We start from the raw sequence: 24,293 nt of genomic DNA, 5'->3' as shown, positions 1-24,293 counted from the left end.
TTTGAGTAAATAGGTAATGGTTAAAGATTCTATGCACTATAAGGAAATATAACTTGTGACCAATTCCCACCCAGTGTAAGGGTGATATTGAAAAAACTGACATGCTAACAGTTTATTAAATTTGTAAAGAGGAATCAAAATCTGTTTTTCACTGACATTCCAAAAGTACTTACTGTCTTATCTCTCGCTTATGGTCTAGGTGGCTTGCTGACCGGTCCTTCTTGACCAAAGAAGCTTCAAAACCTAAGCTCTAAGGAAATTCATGAGAAAACAATTATTTCACTGAATGTATAAATATTACCTACGGAAATTCTAAGCTGTGGTATTGTCATTAAGAACAACTCAATTCAATTACTAAGTGCAAGTCATTCTGGGGAATATAAAGATGAAGATGTGCTTCCTTCTCTTAATTACCTTTGTTTCTAATCTTTCATCAAAGAAATGAGTATTTTCTCAACTCTATTTGATGTCTATCCTACTGTTCTCAAATTACTGATTTAACTCAAGTGCAGTTGTCCTCAGTAGAGGTTCTTATATCAAGAAGTCAACTAAAGCCTCCAATAAGTAATTTTGGAAAAAAGCAGAATCTATTACTTGGTCAGGCCGACAGAGTGTATGATGACCTAATAAAGAGAGAATTGAGATATATACACTACTATGTATAAAATAGATAACTAATAAGAACCTACTGTATAGCACAGGGAACTCTACTCAATATTCTGTAATGATCTATATGGGAATAGAATCTAAAAAAGAGTGGAGGGCTTCCCTGGTGGCGCAGTGGTTGAGAGTCCGCCTGCCGATGCAGGGGACATGGGTTCGTGCCCTGGTCCGGGAAGATCCCACATGCCACGGAGCGGCTAGGCCCATGAGCCATGGCCACTGAGCCTGCGCATCCGGAGCCTGTGCTCTGCAATGGGAGAGGCCACAACAGTGAGAGGCCCGCGTACCGCAAAAAAAAAAAAAAAGAGAGTGGATATATGTATAACTGATTCACTTTGCTGTACAGCAGAAACTAACACAACATTGTAAAGCAACTATACTCCAATAAAAAGAAGAGAATTCAGCAGTAAAATCATAAATCGTACACTTAGACAAGCATCTACTAGTACTGATGTATATTAATCACTTTATTTTTAATTTTAGCTTTGACATCTATCAAGTCATTGATCCATCCATCCCCTGAAAGTACAGAAAACTGAATAATAGGCCACAAAAGCTAGCACCATACTAAATATATTATTCAAGGGTTTGCATATGCAGTCTTTATTCTTGTTGTACCCGAAAAAAGAACACGAACGAAAATTTTCCGCAATAAAATAAAGTACTGAAAGAAAATTACACCTAAGTAAGACTCATATGAACATAGACAGTAACATACACTATATTTCGAACTGCTAGGGAAAATGCTGCCATCTTACATTTCTTGGCAGTATAACACAGTGAAAAGAGCAAGCATGAGCATTGGAGTCAGAAAGATTAGGCTCAAATCCCAGCTATGACACTTACTACCTATGTGACTTTGAGGAAGTAACATCTCATAACCTGAGTTTCCTCACTTCCAAAATGAAGATGACAGCACTGTTGTGAGAATTAAATCAAGAGTTGAAGCTTTGCAATTTTTGTAACTGGCACATAGTAGATACTCAATAATGCTAGCTTCACAAAGATGTTAATGGTGTTACTATCTACATTAACAGGATCTTACCTGAATGATTAATATGCTTTTTAGATCATTAGAACACCAATGCTAGACCACAGTGAAACTTCTAAAGCACTTTAACATGTATTACCACTTAAGATTTACTGAAGACTGCAGGATGAATTTGTCACAGAGAAAAAGGTTTGGTCTTTTAAATTTCTTACTTTAACTATGATATCATTTGCTTTGACCTAACAAACAATACAGCATCTAGCAAGATGCTTCACTTTCTTAGTGATTAACATGAATTTTACTCATAACAAATTGTACTTTGCTTACATTTTCTAAATATTTTTAAATGATCTGTGGTTCTGCCTTAAGTCTGCTCCTGATTAATAGTGCCAATGTGCCTTTACCTAATTCTTCCTGACGAAAACCAAAAAAAAAAAAAAGAAAGAAAAAGGCAGACACTCTTACATTAAATTTTGAGACAGACGTTGTCTATAGAGGTAAACAAAGGAATCAGATTTTTCTCATCATCTCTATCTGATACAAACCAGAAGTGATTCAAGGTAGTGCTGACTAACTAGATAGGTAAGAACACAGAAATGCAAAGTCTTGGCACTTACTTCAATTGTATGAATAATATCTCTAGGACCAATAATTTCTGGATCATATTTAATATGTGCTTTGTTGGTTGCCAGGGCCACAGAGCAGTAGAAGATCCCTCCATGTTTTGTGAGGGTAGACTCTATTTTATGTACACAGGAGGCACATGTCATTCCTCTCACCTGTTAAAGACAAAGGCTTTGTTATTCAGAAATATACTTTTTTCCTCCATTAAATGTGTGTTGTTACTTTAAACTAAAAGAACTCTTGTAACAAGGGATTAACACACAAGATCCTATCTGCACTATTAATATGTTTTAGATTATGATCATTAGATCACTGTCTTTATATCACATTGAACAAAGATATGGTCCCAGCTGCAACATTAAGGATCTCATTAAGTCTCCGGTCTTCCTGTTATTACTCAGTGATAGAGGATTTGACAACTATCATTGCTTCTTGTATTCAATGTCTTGCTTCCCTCTAGATTTTTTTCACCCTGCTAATGTATATAAGTATGTATGTGTGTATATATATATCCTTTAGTATTACTTCTAGTGAAGGTTAATGGATAACAAAAATGTTCTACCTTTGTCCAAAAATGTATTTTCCCCTATGTCTTGAGTGAGGTTATACTTTAGTTGGGTATTAAATTCTAAAATGGAGGGGCAGGACTTCTGGAATGACTGTGTGAGAAGCTCAGCAAATCCTTTCCCCAAAGAGCAATGATATAACTGGACAAAAGTTTCAAAAACCAACCACTGAAAGATTATGGGAAGTAACCAAAAAGAGTATACAACAAATTACAAAGTACTTATTCAAGAATATCCACCAAAAGAATATCATTAATAGTGGAGTGAGGATTTCTGAAAATTCTCTCCTCCACAAAAGCAATTAGAAAACTGGCAAAAGTTGGAACCACCTTTTTCAGAAAAGTTGGAAAAAAGGGAACCCTTGTATACTGTTGGTGGGAATGTAAATTGCTGCAGCCACTATAGAAAATGGTATGGGTGTTCCTCAAAAACCTGAAAATAGAACTACCATATGACCCAGCAATTCCACTCCTGTGTATATATCCAAAGAAAGCAAAAACACTAATTAAAACGATACATGTACCTTAATGCTCATAGCAGCATTATTTATAATAGCCAAGATATGGAAGCAACCTAAGTTCCATCAATAGATGAATGGATAAAGTAGATGTGATACACACACACACACACACACACACACACACACACACACACACACACGATGGAATACTACTCAGCTATAAAAAAGAATGAAATTTTGCCATTTGCAACAACATGGATAGACTTGGAGGGTATTATACTTAGTGAAATAAGTCAGACAGAGAAAGACAAATACTGTATCTTATCATCTATATGTGGAATCTAAACAATAAAACAAAGAAATGAATATAATAAACAGAAGCCTACACATAGAGAACAAGCTAGTGGTTACCAATGGGGAAAGGGAAAGGGGTTGGGGCAAGATAGGGGTAGGGATTAAAAGGTACAAACTACTTTGTACAAAATAAATAAGCTATGAGGATATATTGTACAGAACAGGATATACAGCCAATATTTTACAATAACTTTAAATGGAGTATATATAATCTGTAAGAATTTTGAATCACTATGCTGTACACCTGAAACTAATATTGTAAATCATCTAAACCTCAATTTAAAAAACTGATTAAAAAAGAAATCTTAAAATTAAACAAAAGCTTACAGCAATGCAGGAAGCATTTATTCAAGAAAATCAGATAAATTCCAATAAAACGTCAAGCTATATGGCATTACAGTTTGCCATATTCCCATCCCCTCTCCTCCAGCTCTGGGGTAGCCATGAAGACCGATAGGCCACAATCATGGTGAAAAACAGCATCAGGAAAGCTACCAGAGAGGACAGAAAAGGATTGGAGTACCTTCAAAGCCTCATTCCCAGACAACTGTCATTATTTGGCCTGTCTGATGGTTCTCTGAAATATCCCACTTGCAAAGATGTCTGTTTTTCCTGATGACCCAGTGAATACAAAAAGCCTTTTCCCCAGGAGAATTTGTCAGAAACAATTAGAGGAAATTATTTAACCTTGTGGCTGCCTGAGCCAATGGATAACAGTTGGAGCAAACAACAGACTAACAAAAAAGCCTAAAAAGGAAAGCCAGGAAGCAAGACATCCATAAGCGCTGCAACATATTCCTAGGAATCTAGAAGGCCATGCACATGCATAGGGTTATGCATATGTCCAGGGCTGTGTGTATGTTCAAAAAAGAACTGAAAAGGCCCTAACTTCTCACCTCAGGCTGACCTTTAGGCTCCATAGAAGCAGGAGTCGAAGGGTAAGGCAAAACTGACAGCTGCATGGCTGAGTGTTCAAGGCATGCCCCAACATTTACAAAGAGCTCTTTAGCAAAGACTGGGAGACTTATTGATTCCAGATATTTAAGGCAATCACTGTCTGATCATTAGCTGACAACTGAGCTAACCAAACAGAGATTTCAGTGGCCACACACAACAAAGAACACAGACTTTATAGAATTAGTTCAGAAGTCACTGAACAAACAATAACAATGACAAACAGCAACAAATAACAAACCCTAAGGAGAGGGGAAGAATCTTATTTCCAGAGTTACTACATTATATTTTCAACAAAAACTGTCAGACATACAATGAAACAAGAAAGTATGGCCTATACACAGGAAAAAACTTTCCCTGATGAAGCCCAGACATTGGATTTACTAGGCAAAGATCTTGAATCAGCTATTTTAAATATATTCACTGAACTAAAGGAAATGATGTCTAAAAAATTAAAGGAAAGTATAAGACAATATCCCACCAAACAGAGAGTATCAATAAAGACAGAGATTATTAGAAAGGCCCAATGGAAGTTTGGAGTTGAAAAGTACAATAACTGAAATGAAATCAGTGCCTATAGTGAAATTTATAAGTGCCAATATTTTAAAGTAAGAAAGATCTCAAATAAATAACCTAACTTTCTACCTTAAGACACTAGAAAAAGTAAAACAAACTAAACCTAAAGCAAACAGATGGAAGGAAATAACAAAGGTTAGAGTGAAAATTAACAAAAGAGAGAATAGAGAAAATCAACAAAACCAAAAGTTGGTTACTTGAAAAGATTGACAAAATTGACAAACTTTTGGCTGGAGTGATGAAGGAAAAAAAAAAAGGAAGACTCAAATGATTAATATCAAGAATGAGGACTGACTGCTAATAGGTATGGGGTTTCTTTTTTGGGGTGATGAAAATGTTTTGAAATTTGATAGTGGTGATTAGTTGTACAACTCTGAGAATATATTAAAAACCACTGAATTGTACACTTTAAAAGGGTGAGTTTTATGGTATGTAAATTATATTTCGATAAAGCTATTAATTTTTAGAAGTCTTTAAAAAGTACAAACCAACCCATTCTTTGTAATAGCTGCTTAGTATCCCATGGTATGGATGTATGTATCAGTCTCCAATGACCGACATTTAGTTTGTTTCCTATCTTTTGCTATTATAAAAATACTATAATAGGACTTCCCTGGTGGTCCAGTGGTTAAGACTCTGTGCTTCCAATGCAGGGGGCGCAGGTTCGATTCCTGGTCAGGGAACTAAGATCCCACATGCCACGTGTGGCATAGGCAAAAAAAAAAAATACTATAATGAACACCTTTGTGCACATATCATTTCATACATATCCAAATATGTCTGCTGGATAATTTCCTACAAGTGGAGCTTCTGAGGCAAAGGCTATGCGCAATTTTACTTTTGATAGATATTGCCAAATTCTTCTGTTGAGTCCTTGTCTCAATTGACATTCCACCAGCAATATATGAGAGATCAAACACAGTGTTAACAAAATTGCTTTTTATCTTTACCAATCTCACAGGTGGAAAATGGCATTTCAGTGCAGTTTTAATTTGCTTTACTCTTATTAAAAGTGACATCGAACATTTTTTCATTTAAAGAGGTATTGTTTTGGTTTTTCTGTGAACTGTTAGTTCATATCCTTTACCATCTTTCTTTTGGTTTGATGGCTCTTATTGATTTACAACACTTCTTCATATATTAAGGAAATTAACCTTCATTTATGATATGAATTACAATTATTTTACTTGCCTTTAGACTTTGTTTATGGTGTTTTTCTCCCAAGAAGAAATTTTTATGTACCTGAAGTTATCAACCTTGTCTTTTATGGATTTTGTATGATATTTAGAAAGACTCTTCCTACTCTAATATTATTTTTTAAATGATAGATTGGATGTTATCACTGGGAAAAGCTAGGTAGAGGCTACAGGGAAATCCTCTGTACTATTTTAGCAATTTCTTTGTGAGTTTAAAATTATTTCCACAATGGACTGATGGACTGATGTATGATAAAACAAATATAGTAAAATGTTAATTGTAGAATCTATGCAGTGTGTGTAAGAATGTTCAACTGTACAATTCTTTTGACTTTCCTGATGTCTGAAATTTTTAAAATAGAATATTGAAAAAAGCTCCAAATATTTCTTCTAGTAATTTCATGTAGGAATCATACTATATTTTAGAAGTTGATTTTCATTTATTCATTCAAACCCAATTCTTGTTTATTGGTTCTTAATAGAGATGATTATCTTTTTTTTTTTTTTTTTTTTGGTGGTACGCGGGCCTCTCACTGTTGTGGCCTCTCCCATTGCAGAGCACAGGCTCCAGATGCACAGGCCCAGCAGCCATGGCTCACGGGCCTAACCGCTCCACGGCATGTGGGATCTTCCCAGACCGGGGCACGAACCCGTGTCCCCTGCATTGGCAGGCGGACTCTCAACCACTGTGCCACCAGGGAAGCCTGAGATTATTATCTTTTACATTCTATGCTTGAAGGCCACCATTGTCATATCTTTCCAGTTTCCTTAATTTTCATTTTATGTTTTATTGTCCCCACATTTTAATTATTTTTCAAACTCTTTTCTGAATTCTTGCCAAGTTTTTCCTGCAAATTCTATTAACCACACAAAATGTCTTACTTACAACAAGTTCCAAAACACCATCCCCTTCATCAGCATTTTCTATCACAGTGGCTCCAAATCCAAGCTCTCGGATTAACTCGGCTATCATCGGGGGTTGTATGACAGCGGGGTTATATCTTACTTCTGCCTTCCCAGCCATCAGAGCCACAAGTACAGAATATATTCCTAGGAATATTGATAAGAAAAACAATTCAGATAACATTTCTCATAAAAATAATAATCTTATGATAGTTTTTTTTTCATTTAACTGTGAAAGGATTAAGTGAATCTGGAGAAATTTATTTCTTAACTTTTATACAGTATTGAGCCAAAATCAAAACTATTTTAAAAGAAGGCTTCATTTTAAAAAACTTTTTAGTATGGAAATTTTCAAATACATACACACACACACAAAAGAGAAAACATAATAAACTTGATGTACCCATCTCTCAGCTTCAGTAATTATCAGTAACACTGGGCTGCTCTTGTTTCATATATATTCCTACCCACTCACTCTCTGCCCTTTACCCTGATTATTTTGAAGCAAATCCCAGATATCGTATCATATGTAAATATTTAAATACATATAACTAAAAGATAAGACTCTTTTCTTTAAAAAAGAACCATAATACCATTATCAAACCTAAAATAATTCCTCAATATCATCAAATATCCAGGCAATGTTCACATTTCCACAACTGTCTTATAACTGTTTAACACTCTTTGTTTGCTTGAATTGGGATCCAAATAATGCCCATGAATTGTAATCCATTGAGACCTTATCATGTAAATATAAAGTATTTTTAGAAACTCGTAAGACAGAGTCCTAGAGAAAGGAACTCGTGTACTTAGGAAATGACTGCAGTTGTAGCAAAGAACCCAAGAATATACCAACATACACATTACAATATTGCCAAATAACAGTAATTTCTTTCTCAAGTTTTATTGTCTGACATACACTAATCTAAAATGCTCTCATTCCTAAGAAAAAAAAAGTGCCACACAACTTAACAAAGAAGTTCATTTTATGGCAGTCATGCTGTTCTCTGGTGTAAGCATTTTGTTAACAACCATCGCACTTCTCTAGACCAGCTATTGCTGTAACTGCCAGGAAGAAAATTAATAACGTGAAGTAGAAACGGCAGTTCTTTCTAGGAATCAGCAACCCTTGGTGGCTACCAGACAGGGAATAGGGATCAACAGTCCATAGGTTAGATCTGGGTTTTGAAAAAAAGAAAAAATATCCAAATATTAATTTAATAATAGTTTTTAATAAGAAGACAAAGTATCTAATATAATCTAAGTTTTCTGTATAAAAGTGGTTAAAAAATAAAATACTATTCTTTTCTTTGGAAAAAATAATGGTTACACACTGGGTTTTGTGGGTACCAAATAATTCAGAAGATCAGATCACAGGAAAGTATCAGTAATAAGAGAAGGGTGTAGAGAAAGTAGGAAAAAAATCTTCTTGCTTCAGTTGAATGTAATCTACAGCCAAAGAGAAAGAGAAAATCTGGGTTTTCAAGTTTCAAAAACATGTTTCATACTTATATAAATTATGGAAAATTTTTAAAATTCTTACTTCAAAATATAATTAGAACTCTATCAATTCATTTTTAAAAATATAATGCAGATGAAACTGAGGGAAGACCAGTGTCACTTAATTAAAAAAACAAAAGTGAATGTAGTGACCCCAGCTAGGGCAACGGTATGCCTAACTGGGTTAGGAGGAAGTAAAGGGGTAGTAGAAGGTAACTGGAAGTATCAGCTTTATGGATTAAAGAAGAAAAAAGATCTGTAACTGTAATTTGTAACAGGCATTGCTTGTCTCATGAGAAAGGCTATTTCTGAACTGCCCCAAAAGAGTTTGTTCTAAAATTAAACAGACCCCTTGAAAACTTCTTTTTGCTTTCATTTGCTTGCAACTTCCCTCCTGTTCTTTTTTAATCACTCAAAGTGTAATTTAGCCCTGACTGCATTATAATTAGATATAATGGAGGCTGAAATGAAGGACGCAGAAATGAAAGAATGCAAACAAGAAAATATTGAACTGAAGATGACTCTAGTGTATAACATACATTTTGTTACAATAATGTTCTGGCCTTTACATATAAGGTGATTCCACTGGCTACAGAATTCCATTATTACAGTGTATACTTTGAGTTATTTCCCCAATAGTGGGGATAAGCTTATAATAATCATATTTATTCAGCCCTTCTGAGTAACAGCATGTATCATTAAGACATCTTGGGCGAGGACTGTTTGAGTACCAAACCTATGACTTCAGGCTCATTAAACATACTCATGTATCTCTACGGTTAACAAATCTACTATGCATACTGCGAAGTCCATTAATGTGAGTGCAAAATTTTAAGCTAAAACATCTGAGTGTGACTGATTAAAAACCAATATTGTAGAATGGCTTGAAGATGGTGGACAAGAAGGACCTGCCCTCACTCCCTCCTGTGAAAGCACCAGAATCACAACTAACTGCTGAACAATCATCGACAGGAAGACACGGGAACTCACCAAAAAGATACCCCACATCCAAAGACAAAGGAGAATCCACAATGAGACAGTAGGAGGGGAGCAATCACAATAAAATCAAATCCCATAACTGCTGCGTGGGTGACTCACAAACTGGAGAACACTTATACCACAGAAGTCCATCCACTGGAGTGAAGGTTCTGAGCCCCACGTCAGGCTTCCCATCCTGGGGGTCCGGCAATGGGAAGAGGAATTCCTTAAGAATCAGACTTTGAAGGCTGGCGGGATTTGATTGCAGGACTTTGACAGGACTGGGGGAAACAGAGACTCCACCCTTGGAGGGCACACACAAAATAGTGTATGCATCGGGACCCAGGGGAAGGAGCAGTGAACCCATAGGAGACTGAACGAGACCTATCTGCTACTGTTGAAGGGTCTCCTGCAGAGGCAGGGGGTGGCTGTGTCTCACAGCAAGGACAAGGACACTGGCAGCAGAAGTTCTGGGAAGTGCTGCTTGGTGTGAGCCCTAGCAGAGTCCGCCATTGCTCCCACCAAAGAGCCCAGTAGGCTCAAGGGTTGGGTCGCCTCAGGCCAAACAACCAACAGGGAGGGAACGAAGCCCCACCCATCAGCAGACAAGGGAATTAAAGTTTAACTGAGCTCTGCCCACCAGAGCAGCACCCAGCTCTACCCACCACCACTCCCTCCCATCAGAAAACTTGCTCAAGCCTCTTAGATAGCCTCATCCACCAGAGGGCAGACAACAGAAGCAAGAAGAACTACAATCCTGCAGCCTGTGGAACAAAAACCACATTCACAGAAACACAGACAAGATGAAAAGGCAGAGGACTATGTACTAGATGAAGGAACAAGATAAAATCCCAGAAAAACAACTAAATGAAGTGGAGATAGGCAACCTTCCAGAAACAGAATTCAGAATAATGATAGTGAAGATGATCCAGGATCTTGGAAAAAGAATGGAGGCACAGATCGAGAAGACACAAGAAATGTTTAACATACACCGAGAAGAATTAAAGAACAAACACCTAGAAGAATTAAAGAACAAACAAACAAAGATGAACAATACAATAACTGAAATGAAAATTACACTAGAAGGAATCAATAGCAGAATAACTGAGGCAGAAGAACAGATAAGTGACCTGGAGGACAGAATGATGGAAATCACTGCCATGGAACAGAATAAAGAAAAAAGAATGAAAAGAAATGAAGACAGCCTAAGAGACCTCTGGGACAACATTAAGCTCAACAACATTTGCATTATACGGGTCCCAGAAGGAGAAGAAAGAGAGAAGGACCCAAGAAAATATTTGAAGAGATTATAGTCAAAAACATTCCTAACAAGGGAAAGGAAAGAGCCACCCAAGTCCAGGAAGCACAGACAGTCCCATATAGGATAAACCCAAAGAGAAACACGCCGAGACACATAGTAATCAAACTATCAAAAATTAAAGACAAAGAAAAATTATTGAAAGCAGCAAGGGGAAAACAAGAAATAACATACAAGGGAACTCCCATAAGGTTAACAGCTGATTTCTCAGCAGAAACTCTACAAGCCAGAAGGGAGTGGCATGATATACTTAAAGTGATGAAAGGGAAAAACCTACAACCAAGATTACTCTACCCAGCAAGGATCTCATTCAGATTGGATGGAGAAATCAAAAGCTTTACAGACAACCAAAAGCTAAGAGAATTCAGCACCACCAAACCAGCTCTACAACAAATGCTAAAGGAAATTCTCTAAGTGGGAACCATAAGAGAAGAAAAGGACCTACAAAAACAAACCCAGAACGATTAAGAAAATGGTAAAAGGAACATACATATTGATAATTACCTTAAACGTGAATGGATTAAATGCTCCAACCAAAGACACAGGCTCATTGAATGGATACAAAAACAAGACCCATACATATGCTGTCTACAAGAGACCCACTTAAGACCTAGGGACACATACAGACTGAAAGTGAGGGGATGGAAAAAGATATTCCATGCAAATGGAAATCAAAAGAAAGCTGGAGTAGCAATACTCATATCACATAAAATAGACTTTAAAGTAAAGAAATGTTACAAGAGACAAGGAAGGACACTACATAATGATCAAGAAATCAAACCAAGGAGAAGACAACAATTATAAATATATATGCACCCAACATAGGAACACCTCAATACATAAGGCAACTGCTAACAGCCAAAAAAGAGGAAATTGACAGTAACATACTAATAGTGGGGGAATTTAACACCTCACTTACACCAATGGACAGATCATCCAAACAGAAAATTAAAAAGGAAACAGAAACTTTAAATGACACAATAGACCAGATATATTTAATTGATATTTATAGGACATTGCCTCCAAAAACAGCAGATTACACTTCCTTCAAGTGCACATGGAACATACTCCAGGATTGATCACATCTCGGATCACAAATCAAGCCTCAGTAAATTTAAGAAAACTGAAATCATATCAAGCATCTTTTCTGACCACCACCCTATGAGATTAGAAATGAATTACAGGGAAAAAAACGTAAAAAATACAAACACATGGAGGGTAAACAATATGTTACTAACTAAGAGATCACTGAAGAAATCAAAGAGGAAACCAAAAAATACCTAGAGACAAATGACAATGAAAACATGATGACCCAAAACCTATGGGATGCAGCAAAAGCAGTTCTACAAGGGAAGTTTATAGCTATACAAGCCTACTTCAAGAAACAAGAAAAATCTCAAAGAAACAATCTAACCTTACACCTAAAGGAACTAGGGAAAGAAGAACAAACAAAATCCAAAGTTAGCAGAAGGAAAGGAATCATAAAGATCAGAGCAGAAATAAATGAAATAGAAACAAAGAAAACAATAGCAAAGATCAATAAAACTAAAAGCTGGCTCTCTGAAAAGATAAACAAAACTGATAAACCATTAGCCAGACTCATCAAGAAAAAGAGGGAGAGGACTCAAATCAATAAAATTAGAAATGAAAAACGAAAAGTTACAACAGACACCACAGAAATACAAAGCATCCTGAGAGACTACTACGAGCAACTCTGTGCCAATAAAATGGACGACCTGGAAGAAATGGACAAATTCTTAGAAAGGTATAACCTTCCAAGACTGAACCAGGAAGAAAGAGAAAATATGAACAGACCAATCACAAGTAATGAAATTGAAACTGTGACTAACAATCTTCCAAAAAACAAAAGTTCAGGACCAGATGGCTACACAGATGAATTTATCAAACATTTAGAGAAGAGCTAACACCCATCCTTCTCAAACTCTTCCAAAAATGTACAGGGGAAGGAACATTCCCAAACTCATTCTATGAGGCCACCATCACCCTGATACCAAAATCAGACAAAGATGCTACAAAAAAAGAAAATTACACACCAGTATCACTCATGAATATACATGCAAACATCCTCAACAAAATACTAGCAAACAGAATCCAACAACACATTAAAAGGATCACATACCATGATCAAGTGGGATTTATCTCAGGGATGCAAGGATTCTTCAATATATGCAAATCAATCAATGTGATACACCATATTAACAAATTGAAAAATAAAAACCATAGGATCATCTCAATGGATGCAGAAAAAGCTTTTGACAAAATTCAACACCCATTTAGGATAAAAACTCTCCAGAAAGTGGGCAGAGAGGGAACCTACCTCAACATAATAAAGGCCATATACGACAAACCCACAGCAAACATCATTCTCAATGGTGAAAAACTGAAACCATTTCCTCTAAGATCAGGAACAAGAGAAGGATGACCGCTCTTGCCACTATTATTCAACACAGTTTTGGAAGTCCTAGCCACGGCAATCAGAGAAGAAAAAGAAATAAAAGGAATATAAATTGGAAAAGAAGAAGTAAAACTGTCACTGTTTGCCAATGACATGATACTCTACATAGAGAATCCTAAAGATGCTACCAGAAAACTACTAGAGCTAAACAATGAATTTGGTAAAGTAGCAGGACACAAAATTAATGGACAGAAATCTCTTGCATTCCTATACACTGACAACAAAAGATCAGAATGATAAATTGAGGAAACACTCCCATTTACCATTGCAAGAAAAAGAATAGAATACCTAGGAATAAACCTACCTAGGGAAACAAAAGACCTGTATGCAGAAAACTATAAGACAGTGATGAAAGAAATTAAAGATGATACAAACAGATGGACAGATACACCATGTTCTTGGATTGGAAGAATCAATATTGTGAAAATGACTATACTACCCAAAGTAATCTACAGATTCAATGCAATCTCTATCAAATTACCAATAGCATTTTTTTACAGAACTAGAACAAAAAATCTTAAAATTTGTATGGAGACACAAAAGACCCCTTATAGCCAAAGTAGTCTTGAGGGAAAAAAACGGAGCTGGAAGAATCGGGCTCCTTGACTTCAGACTATACTATAAAGGGACAGTAATCAAGACAATATGGTACTGGCACAAAAACATAAATATAGATCAATGGAACAGGATAGAAAGCCCAGAGATAAACCCACACACCTATGGTTAACTAATCTATGACAAAGGAGACAAGGATATACAGTGGAGAAAAGACAGTGTCTTCAATAATTGGTGCTGGGAAAACTGGACAGCTACATGTAAAAGAATGAAACTAGAACACTCCCTAACACCACACACAAAAATAAACTCAAAATGGATTAAAGACCTAAATGTAAGACCAGACACTATAAAACTCTTAGAGGAAAACACAGGAAGAACACTCTTTGACATAAATCGCAGCAAGATCTTTTTTGATCCACCTCTTAGAGTAATGGAAATAAAAACAAAAATAAACAAATGGGACCGAATGATAGTTAAAAGCTTTTGCAAATCAAAGGAAACTACAAACAAGACACAAAGACAACCCTCAGAATGGGAGAAAATATTTGCAAACGAAGCAAGTGACAAAGGATTAATCTCCGAAATATACAAGCAGCTCATGCAGCTCAGTATCAAGAAAAACAGGGCTTCCCTGGTGGCACAGTGGTTGAGAGTCCGCCTGCCGATGCAGGGGACACAGGTTCGTGCCCCGGTCCGGGAGGATCCCAAATGCCACGGAGTGGCTAGGCCCGTGAGCCATGGCCACTGAGCCTGCACGTCCAGAGCCTGTGCTCCACAACGGAAGAGGCCGCAGCAGTGAGAGGTCCGCGTACCGCAAAAAAAAAAAAAAAAAAAAAAAAATCAAGAAAAACAAAGAACCCAATCCAAAAATGGGCAGAAGACCTAAATAGACATTTCTCCAAAGAAGATATACAGATGGCCAACAAACACATGAGAGGATGTTCAATATCACTAATCATTAGAGAAATGTAAATCAAAACTACAATGAGGTAACACCTCACACCAGTCAGAATGGCCATCATCAAAAAATCTAGAAACAATAAGTGCTGGAGAGGCTGTGGAGAAAAGGGAACCCTCTTGCACTGTTGGTGGGAATGTAAATTGATACAGCCACTATGGAGAACAGTATGGAGGGTCCTTAAAAAACTAAAAATAGAATGCCATATGACCCAGCAATCCCACTACTGGGCATATACACAGAGAAAACCATAATTCAAAAAGACACATGCACCCCAATGTTCATTGCAGCACTATTTACAATAGCCAGGTCATGGAAGCAACCTAAATGCCTATCAACAGACAAATGGATAAAGAAGATGTGGTACATATATACAAGGGAATATTACTCAGCCATAAAAAGGAATGAAATCGGGTCATTTGTAGAGACGTGGATGGATGTAGAGGCTGTCAAGCACAGTGAAGTAAGTCAGAAAGAGAAAAACAAATATCGTATATTAATGCATATATGTGGAACCTAGAAAAATGGTGCAGATGAACCAGTTTGCAGGGCAGAAGTTGAGACACAGATGCAGAGAACAACGTATGGACACCAAGGACGGAAAGTGGTGAGGGGGTGGTGGTGTGATGAATTGAGAGATTGGGATTGACATATATACACTAATATGTATAAAATGGATAACTAATAAGCACCTGCTGTATAAAAAATAAAATAAAATTCAAAAATTAAATATATATATGTATTATAGCTATTCTAAGAATTTGTAACCTAAAATGACAACTTGTACACAATATTAAGTAACTTTTGAACACTTTTACTGCAAGCAAAGATCAGTGATCAAATTGTTGGAAGAGAACAATTCTAAACAAACTTGGCTTTGGTCCAGTGCTTGGCCTGGATATAGTAATATTGAAACTTATGGATTGTAGTTGTTAGTTTTAAGCATAACTTTATCAGAAAATTCATGTTTCTTAACATCCATTGCAGCCAAGGTCCATAAAGAATAGTAATCTTATGTATTTCCTTTTGCTATTTGACTACAAACTTCATTGATATTAAAATGTGGCCATGAGGTAAACAAGACAGGAACTATATCTAAGGGAACAAAACACTAACAAAAACTGGTTGTCAGGAAGTCAAGGTTGTCCTGAAAATCACTGATAGTCTTTATGAGGCCTTGGCAAGAGTCATAAACATGGTTACAAAACACATAAGAGGACAAAAAGGACAGAGTCCTCAAACTAATACATAAAACAACAGGCTTTAAGAGTGTCTTACCTTCTTCTCGTCTTAAATTCCGTTCAATGTTTGCTACACAGGAAGCACAAGTCATACCAGTGACCTGTATGTAACACTTAGATGAAGTCTTTGCCTCCTCTTTGTCATGAATTGGTGTCATCATTTTGGTATGAAATTCATTAGTTGAGGTCAAAAGTGGCATTTCCGATGAGGACTGAGCTATTACTACCAGTGGTTCATTTGTATCTGGTGGACAGGAAAAGATTCTTTTCATTTGAGGTATTCTCCAGCTGCATCCTCGTCACTCATCACAATCCACACCACCTGGCACTGTCAATCCACTCCTTTAAAATTGTAATGGACCTAGAGCCCAGGGCAATGTTATCTCCACACTTTCTAGGAAGTGACTTCCAAGTTCAACACTGCCCATCCCAATTCTCGGGAAAATCTGAACTAACTGAATAAACAAAACTATACATCAATATCTTGAAGTCATTATCTCTACCCCAAACCCGAGTAGACAATGGTTTGTTAATAGATAGCTCTTATTTTTATCATGAATTTTTATCATTATGTTAACAATTTACATACTGGCAGTAAAGCAATTCGTGATATAGTAAGTGGAACCAAAAGCAGTCGGCAAAACAGCATTGAAGTATAATGTCATTTAAAAATTGTTAGTGTATATATGAGAACCTGCAAAAGAAAGCCTAGGAGGGTACATACCAAACTATTAATGGTGGCTCCTTCTGGGGAATGGGGTTAAAGCAGGAACAGAATAACAGACAGATGAACAAACTTCCTCTACAGACACTTCTGTATCTTTGAACTTTTAACACCAATATATCGTATTTTTAAAATTAAAGTGCCTTTGTGGACAATGGAAGAAGAGGCAAAGAGTAAGTCAGCAGTAATATTCATTTTTCGCAAAGGAGTGTTCAGAGACTCTTTCCATAGAATGTTTATGGACTGTGAAACAGTGGAAAGCTTCTGTCATCCAAGAAGCTCCCCTGCAGTCTCAGAAAAGTTGTTATTCTGCTTTACTTTATCCACTGCAGTATTAATCACCTCCCAAGAAGGGAGAAAGTATTCCCTTTTGCACATCCATGTATCAATACATGCAAAAAAGCTAGAGTTTCTACTCTCCTGCACAGATAAGGAGGAAAAGAAGTGATGTGGAAATTTCCACTAACCTAACTTGTTATTTCTTCCCCTTGGGCAAAAAACTGGTTCAGGTCTGTTTGGCTAGCCGACAGAGGAAAGTTTGCATAGCAGAGTTGGTTTTTAGGGTGCTGAAGAAGGGCATCTTTTGAAGAAACTTTAACAAAAGCCTTAGCATTTCCCTAATGAATAATGATCTAGACTTCTCAAATCAGTTATAATAATGGCTCTTAAATTTTAACACACATACCATCACCTGGGAGATCTTGTTAAAATGCAGGTTCTGATTTAGTACATTTAGGGTGGGGCCTGAGACTCTACTTTTCCAACAAGCTTCCAGGTGACGGCAGTACTGTCAGTCTGAGTAGAGCAAAGGACACTCTGAATAGCAAAGGACAAGATTCTCCCAATTCCGAAATGAGTCAGTCTCTGGTCTTAAGTGGATCAGTTCAGAAAACGATATTCATTAAGATTACGAGAGTATTATTTAGAACAAAGAGGAAAAATTTACCAAATAGTACCAAAAATTCAAAAAGGAGGCTCATTTGCCCAAAGGAAATAGCTTTGGCTTTGAAAAAAAACATTATTTTAATCTAGCCAGGAGCTTATTCATTCTCTCATAATTATTACTATCAAGACTTAATGTTGAACTTGGACAATGAAAAAAAAAGTTTATACTACCAATTACTTTAAGTCTTATTCCAGAGTAATTTAGTTCTTTCAGGTACCAGAAGTAACCTAAATACCATCTACAATTTTCACACTCTAGAAGTACAGTATTAAATTAAAATAAGTCATAGTGGTGACCCCCCCTTTTTTTTTTTTGGCTGCATTGGGTCTTTGTTGCTGTGCGTGGGCTTTCTCTAGTTGCGGTGAGCGGGGGCTACTCTTCGTTGCTGTGCGTGGGCTTCTCATTGTGGTGGCTTCTCTTGTTGTGGTTGTGGCTCACGGGCTCTAGAGCGCAGGCTCAATAGTTGTGGCCCACAGGCTTAGTTGCTCCGCGGCATGTGGGATCTTCCCGGACCAGGGCTCGAACCCATGTCCCCTGCACTGTCAGGCAGATTCTTAACCACTGCGCCACCAGGGAAGCCCCAAGGTGATCCCTTTTAGCTACATTGGCATGACTTCTCAACAAAGATTCATAAAATTGTGACCTTTACCCCAGTGAGTGTGGCAAGAAGAGCAAAACCTTCCATCTGCCACAGAGGCAGTACAGGTGTTAAAAAGCCACAATGAATTAAATGGCTAGTTTCTTTAAATTAGCTTTTCTATAAGCTGTAGCCACACTACTTATGCTTAAATGAATTCAAAAGGAAGGCTGACTCTCCTGCACTTGAGGCAACAATCAGAAAAGATTCCAAAAATTTCAAGAAAGGGTTTCCAATCTGATCCTCAAAACTGGCAGGTTCAGTCTAAAGTAATATGAAGAATAAATACATAATCAGAAAATGGCTTAAAAACAGTTATAAACATCATGTCTGCAACTTACTCTCAAATGATTCATAAAATGGTATATACGTGTGTGGGTAATGTGTGTTTGAATATATGTCTCTGTCTGTCGACAGAGAAAGAGAATGATAAAACAAATGTGGCAAAATATTAACAACTGTGGAATCTGAGTAAAATTGGTAAACAGGAATTCTTTGTACTATTCTTGTAGCTTTTCTGTAAGTTTGAAATTAAAGATAAAAAAGTTACAAAAAAGGAAAAGGAATTTGAGTATTGTGTTTGCTTTCATTGGTTAGTGAAGACAATTTCATATACTATGTCTTTTTAAGAGAATGATGAGATTGATGGTCATGATAAAAAAACACCTCCCATTTTTCTCACTACCTCCTTTAACATTTATGGCCCACCCAGGACTGGTATAACATGAAGGCAAAATGCACTGATCCCTGTACCTCTAGGAACAGGTCAGAGTGGCAGACTGTGAAGCCTGGATCAGCACTGACACTGGCATTCAGAAAATGGGTAGCCACAATTCTGGTGGTATCTTAAACTCTGATCTCTAGTAGAAACACACAATGCAGTCATTTGTTATCAACCATATATATATATATATATATATATACACATATATATATATATATTCTTTTTCAGATATATATCATCTTTTTCAGATTCTTTTCCATTATAGGGTATTACAAGATATTGAATATAGTTCCCTGTGCTATACAGGGGTCCTTGTTGTTTATCTATTTTATATACAGTAGTGTGTATCTGTTAATCCCAAATTCCTAATTTATCTCTCCCCCCATTTCCCCTTTGGTAGCCATAAGTTTGTTTTCTATGTCTGTGAGTTTGTTTCTGTTTTGTAAATAAGTTCATTTGAATCATTTTTTTAGATTCCACATAAAAATGATATCATATGATATTTGTCTTTGACTCACTTCACTTAGTATGATAATCTCTAGGTCCATCCATGTTGCTGCAAATTACATTATTTCATTTCTTATGGCTGAGTAGTATTCCAGTGTGCGCACATATTCGCGCATGTGTGTGTGTGTATCTTTTTTAAGGCACAAGAATCTTGGTCTTTTGAGATCTTCTTTATCAAAGTGAGACTTCTAAGTGAGAATATAAAATGGTGCAGCCATTTTGGAAAACAGCTTGGCAGTTACTGAAAAAGTTAAACATATTCACCATATGACCTAGAAATTCCACTCCTAGTATATACCCAGGAGAAATAAAAAAATATATTCATGCAAAAACTTGTAACAAATGCTCATCACAACATTATTCATGATAGCCAAGGAGTGGAAACAACCCAAATCTCCATCAACTGATGAATGGAGAGACAAAATGAGGTCTATGCATACAATGGTATACTATTCAGCAGTAAAAAGGAATGAAGTACTGATACATATCACAAACATGGATGAACGTTTGTTATCTTGAAAACATTATGCTAAGTGAAATACGTTAAATACAAAGGGACAAATATTCTGACTCCACTTATATGGTACTTAGAGTTGTCAAATTCATAAAGCCAGAAAACAGAACAGTAGATAAAAGGGGCTGGGCTAGGGGGAGGTGAAGGGGAAATGGGGAGTGACTGCTAACCAGTATGAGGTTTCTTTGGGAGGCTGATAAAAATGTTCTAAAATTACATAATGGTAATGGCTGCAAATTCCTATGAATATACTAATAACCACTGGATTGTGTACTTTAAAAGGGTGAATTTATGGTATGTGAACTACATCTTGACTTTAAGAAATGACAGTTCTATAATTTCTACCATTTGTCATGAACATGAAAATTAAGAATGTTTACATCTCTGGGTCCTTTTCCACTGACACTTATCTACCATAATAATTTGAGCATGTGACTAATTTTTTATGCTTCTCAGTTTTAGTGAGCTTGAAAAGAGAACACTGCTATTTGATATCTTTCATTCTGATCAGAAGAGCAAAGGTTAATGACATTGTCTAGAAATTAGTTATTCAACTTTTCCATTGTTATTTACAGCAAGAAATTTCATTTAGGGAATTTCCAGTTTAATTCAAGGCAAGGTTCAATTCTAGTTTAAAACAAGTTCATATGGGCAAATTCCATTGGATATACGTCTTTGGTTTTAGTTCAAAGTAAGTGCTGCCAGGAAACAGGAAGACTTTGGGCCAGTTCTAGAGTCAGGTTCATTTGAATGCCTAAATTCAAAACTACAGTTAAAATTCTATTATTTATTTCTACTTTTTTCTTTTTAAAATAACATTTGCTTCTCCTATATTATATATACAAAAATACATACAAACAAACATACATACATCCTTGTCACACACACACACACAAACTTAAAATACATAAGAAAGCAAATTGAAAACAAAATATCACCTTTATCCTACCACTCACAAATAACTACACTCACAAATAACTACTGTTAAAATTTAGTTCATGTCCTACCAGGAATTTTATTCATTCATATACATAAATAACGTATACATGGTATAAATCCTTATACATGTGTTTATAAAATTTTGATCATACTGAACATACAGCTTTTTTGCTTGCTTTTTTTTCAGTTAACAAAATATCTCAGACACTTTCCCGTGGCATTAAGTATCTTCAATACCATAATTTTTTATGGCTGCTTAGCATTTCATCATATGAAGGTATCATGCTTTATTTAATGTTTCTAGTTTTTAAATATTATAAATAATTAGGCAAACATCCTTATGCATCCTTGTATACACTGCTGACTACTTCCATATGTCTTATTTCCAAAAAGTGGAATAGCAGTGCCTATTACTCATTTCTCATTGATAAAAGCCAAAAGAACCAGCAAAGTGTTAATAAAAGAACATTAAAGGAATCAAAGAAAAAAATGATATTACCTGACAAGGAAGCATCAAATCCCATGTCTTCTATTGCTTCTCTCAAGGTTTCTGGACAGGTTAGTAAAGGATCATACTCAACAATCCCTTTGCCATTTGCAAGTGATACTCGTATGGATTTTACACCTGCCTTTTTTAATATGACACCCTCAATAGACTGCACACAAGAATTACAAGTCATGCCATCAATGTTTATCACGGTTTCTTGAGTCAGAGGTTGGCTAACTATGTTCAAAGGACTCTTTTGAAGAGATGAGCTGGAGGGAGAGTTTGAAGTACTCTGAATTTCATTTGTACTACTAACTCTATATTGCCCTGGTGATATGGCCTCTATTGCTTTTCTCAGAGTTTCTGGAGTGACTAAATTTGCCTTGTACTTTACTGTGGCAGTTCTATTCTCTAAAGAAACGACTACACTGCTTACATACTGGAGTGTAGATAAAGCATTTTCAATATTTGACACACATGATTTACAGTGCATGCCATCTATGATGAAAATGACTGTTGAATTATTGGTATATGATGGACTCCTTTGCTGTGATCCTTCTGAGGATTTGACTGGTGTGTTCTTTAGACGTTCTATATCAATAGCTCCCAGTTTGAGGTACTTGGGCTGTTTTTTGATGAATGCTGGAAAGCCCACAGCTTCAATCTGCTTTTTTATTTCCTCTGCTGTGATAAGATGAGGTTGATAAACAACAGTAGCTTCTTGATTGTCCAGGGAAACTAGTTAATAAAAGGAAAATAATTATTTACTTCAGTCATTCCTGGGCCACTTCAGAAAACATTCTGTCGAACAAATCAATACCATATACAACAGTTTCTCTCATTGTTCTCATTATCCTTTCTTAAAATAATTCTGTTCTTTTCAGAAAATGTTAATGATATGGAATAGTAAGAAAGTAAAAGATATGACCACTACATTTGTGGTCTCCAAGTTTCTGCATGCCTGAATAGAAACATATTAGAGGTCAAGAGGACCCTCGGCATGTTGTGTTAAGAACCCTGAACTTCATGAATCACCACCCTGGCTGCCTTTTACGCTAGTTCAAGATTCACATAACTTTTATTTATAACCATTAACTTTACCAACATTAATGCTGGGAATACACTGTACCTCAGACTTCAATGAAGCAGTAACATTCTAGTCCCACATATTTAAAACCCATGCTTAAAAAAAAAGCAAAAGTTAAAAAGGCCAAAACAGAAAACTAAGCCTCGCAAATCAATCAAACAAATAACATTAGGCATACTACCTTTAATTCGCTGAACACCTTGCAGTTTCCCAATTTTTCCTTCAATGGTGCTAGTACATGAATGGCAGGTCATCCCTTCCACCTTCATCTTCAGCATGACTTCGCCTGCTTGAGCCATACTGAAATCTTCGGAAATTCCTGACATTTTCTCCAGAGTTCCTGGATCTAAACTGAGAGCCGGAACCAGCTCTACTATCTGACTGGCATTCACTATAGAAGGGATTATTATCACCACTGCAGTTCTCTGCTGAGGGGAAATTTTAATGTCTGTCACACCCTTCGTCTTGAGCAATGTGTTTTGGATATGCTCCCATGGCGGAGCCAGTGAAGCAGTAACAGTCAGAAACAAGGTCTCAGTTAAAACAGGGAGCGGCTTAGGATTGTGCAGAACAGCATCAAAGCCCATGTCATCAATGGCTTCCTGTAGGGTCTTTGGAGTCTGCAGTTTAGGGTCATAAATAATGGCTGCATTTTTTTCTTCCAGTGAAACCTTTCAGAAGGAAATTTCAGAAGTCAGTTTAATTAAATTACATGACATGGAACTTAAAAATATCAATCATCTCACCACCGACAAGAATGAAACAAATAGATAGACAAGATGAAAAGGCAGAGGGCTATTTACCAGATGAAGGAACAAGATAAAACCCCAGAAAAACAACTAAATGAAGTGGAGATAGGCAACCTTCTAGAAAAAGAATTCAGAATAATGATAGTGAAGATAATCCAGGACCTCAAAAAAGAATGGAGGCAAAGATCGAGAAGATGCAAGAAGTGTTTAACAAAAACCTAGAAGAATTAAAAAACAAACAGAGATGAACAATACAATAACTGAAATGAAAATTACACTAGAAGGAATCAATAGCAGAATAACTGAGGCAGAAGAACAGATAAGTGACCTGGAGGACAGAATGATGGAAATCACTGCCATGGAACAGAATAAAGAAAAAAGAATGAAAAGAAATGAAGACAGCCTAAGAGATCTCTGGGACAACATTAAGCTCAACAACATTTGCATTATACGGGTCCCAGAAGGAGAAGAAAGAGAGAAGGACCCAAGAAAATATTTGAAGAGATTATAGTCAAAAACATTCCTAACAAGGGAAAAGAAAGAGCCACCCAAGTCCAGGAAGCACAGACAGTCCCATACAGGATAAACCCAAAGAGAAACATGCGGAGACACATAGTAATCAAACTATCAAAAGTTAAAGACAAAGAAAAATTATTGAAAGCA

General features: G+C 36.4%; 1 protein-coding gene across 2 annotated transcripts in view; it reads right to left on the bottom strand.

Moving 5' to 3' along the window:
- Positions 1 to 24,293, bottom strand: part of ATP7A (ATPase copper transporting alpha) — a 143,052-nt gene that overhangs the window by 36,024 nt on the left and 82,735 nt on the right. For both annotated transcript variants that reach the window (XM_049705078.1, XM_004280441.4), the window contains 6 exons: positions 23,063 to 23,552; positions 21,807 to 22,532; positions 16,354 to 16,560; positions 7,271 to 7,434; positions 2,272 to 2,433; positions 174 to 250 (listed from right to left, as the gene is read on the bottom strand). In XM_049705078.1, the coding sequence (XP_049561035.1) occupies positions 174 to 250; positions 2,272 to 2,433; positions 7,271 to 7,434; positions 16,354 to 16,560; positions 21,807 to 22,532; positions 23,063 to 23,552 (1,826 nt within the window). The remainder of the gene's footprint in view (positions 1 to 173; positions 251 to 2,271; positions 2,434 to 7,270; positions 7,435 to 16,353; positions 16,561 to 21,806; positions 22,533 to 23,062; positions 23,553 to 24,293) is intronic.

The sequence above is a fragment of the Orcinus orca genome, chromosome X (assembly GCF_937001465.1).
Source record: "Orcinus orca chromosome X, mOrcOrc1.1, whole genome shotgun sequence".
Taxonomy (NCBI): Eukaryota; Metazoa; Chordata; class Mammalia; order Artiodactyla; family Delphinidae; genus Orcinus; species Orcinus orca.
The sequence above is the reverse complement of the archived record's forward strand: the minus strand, read 5'-3'. Positions and strand labels throughout refer to the sequence as shown.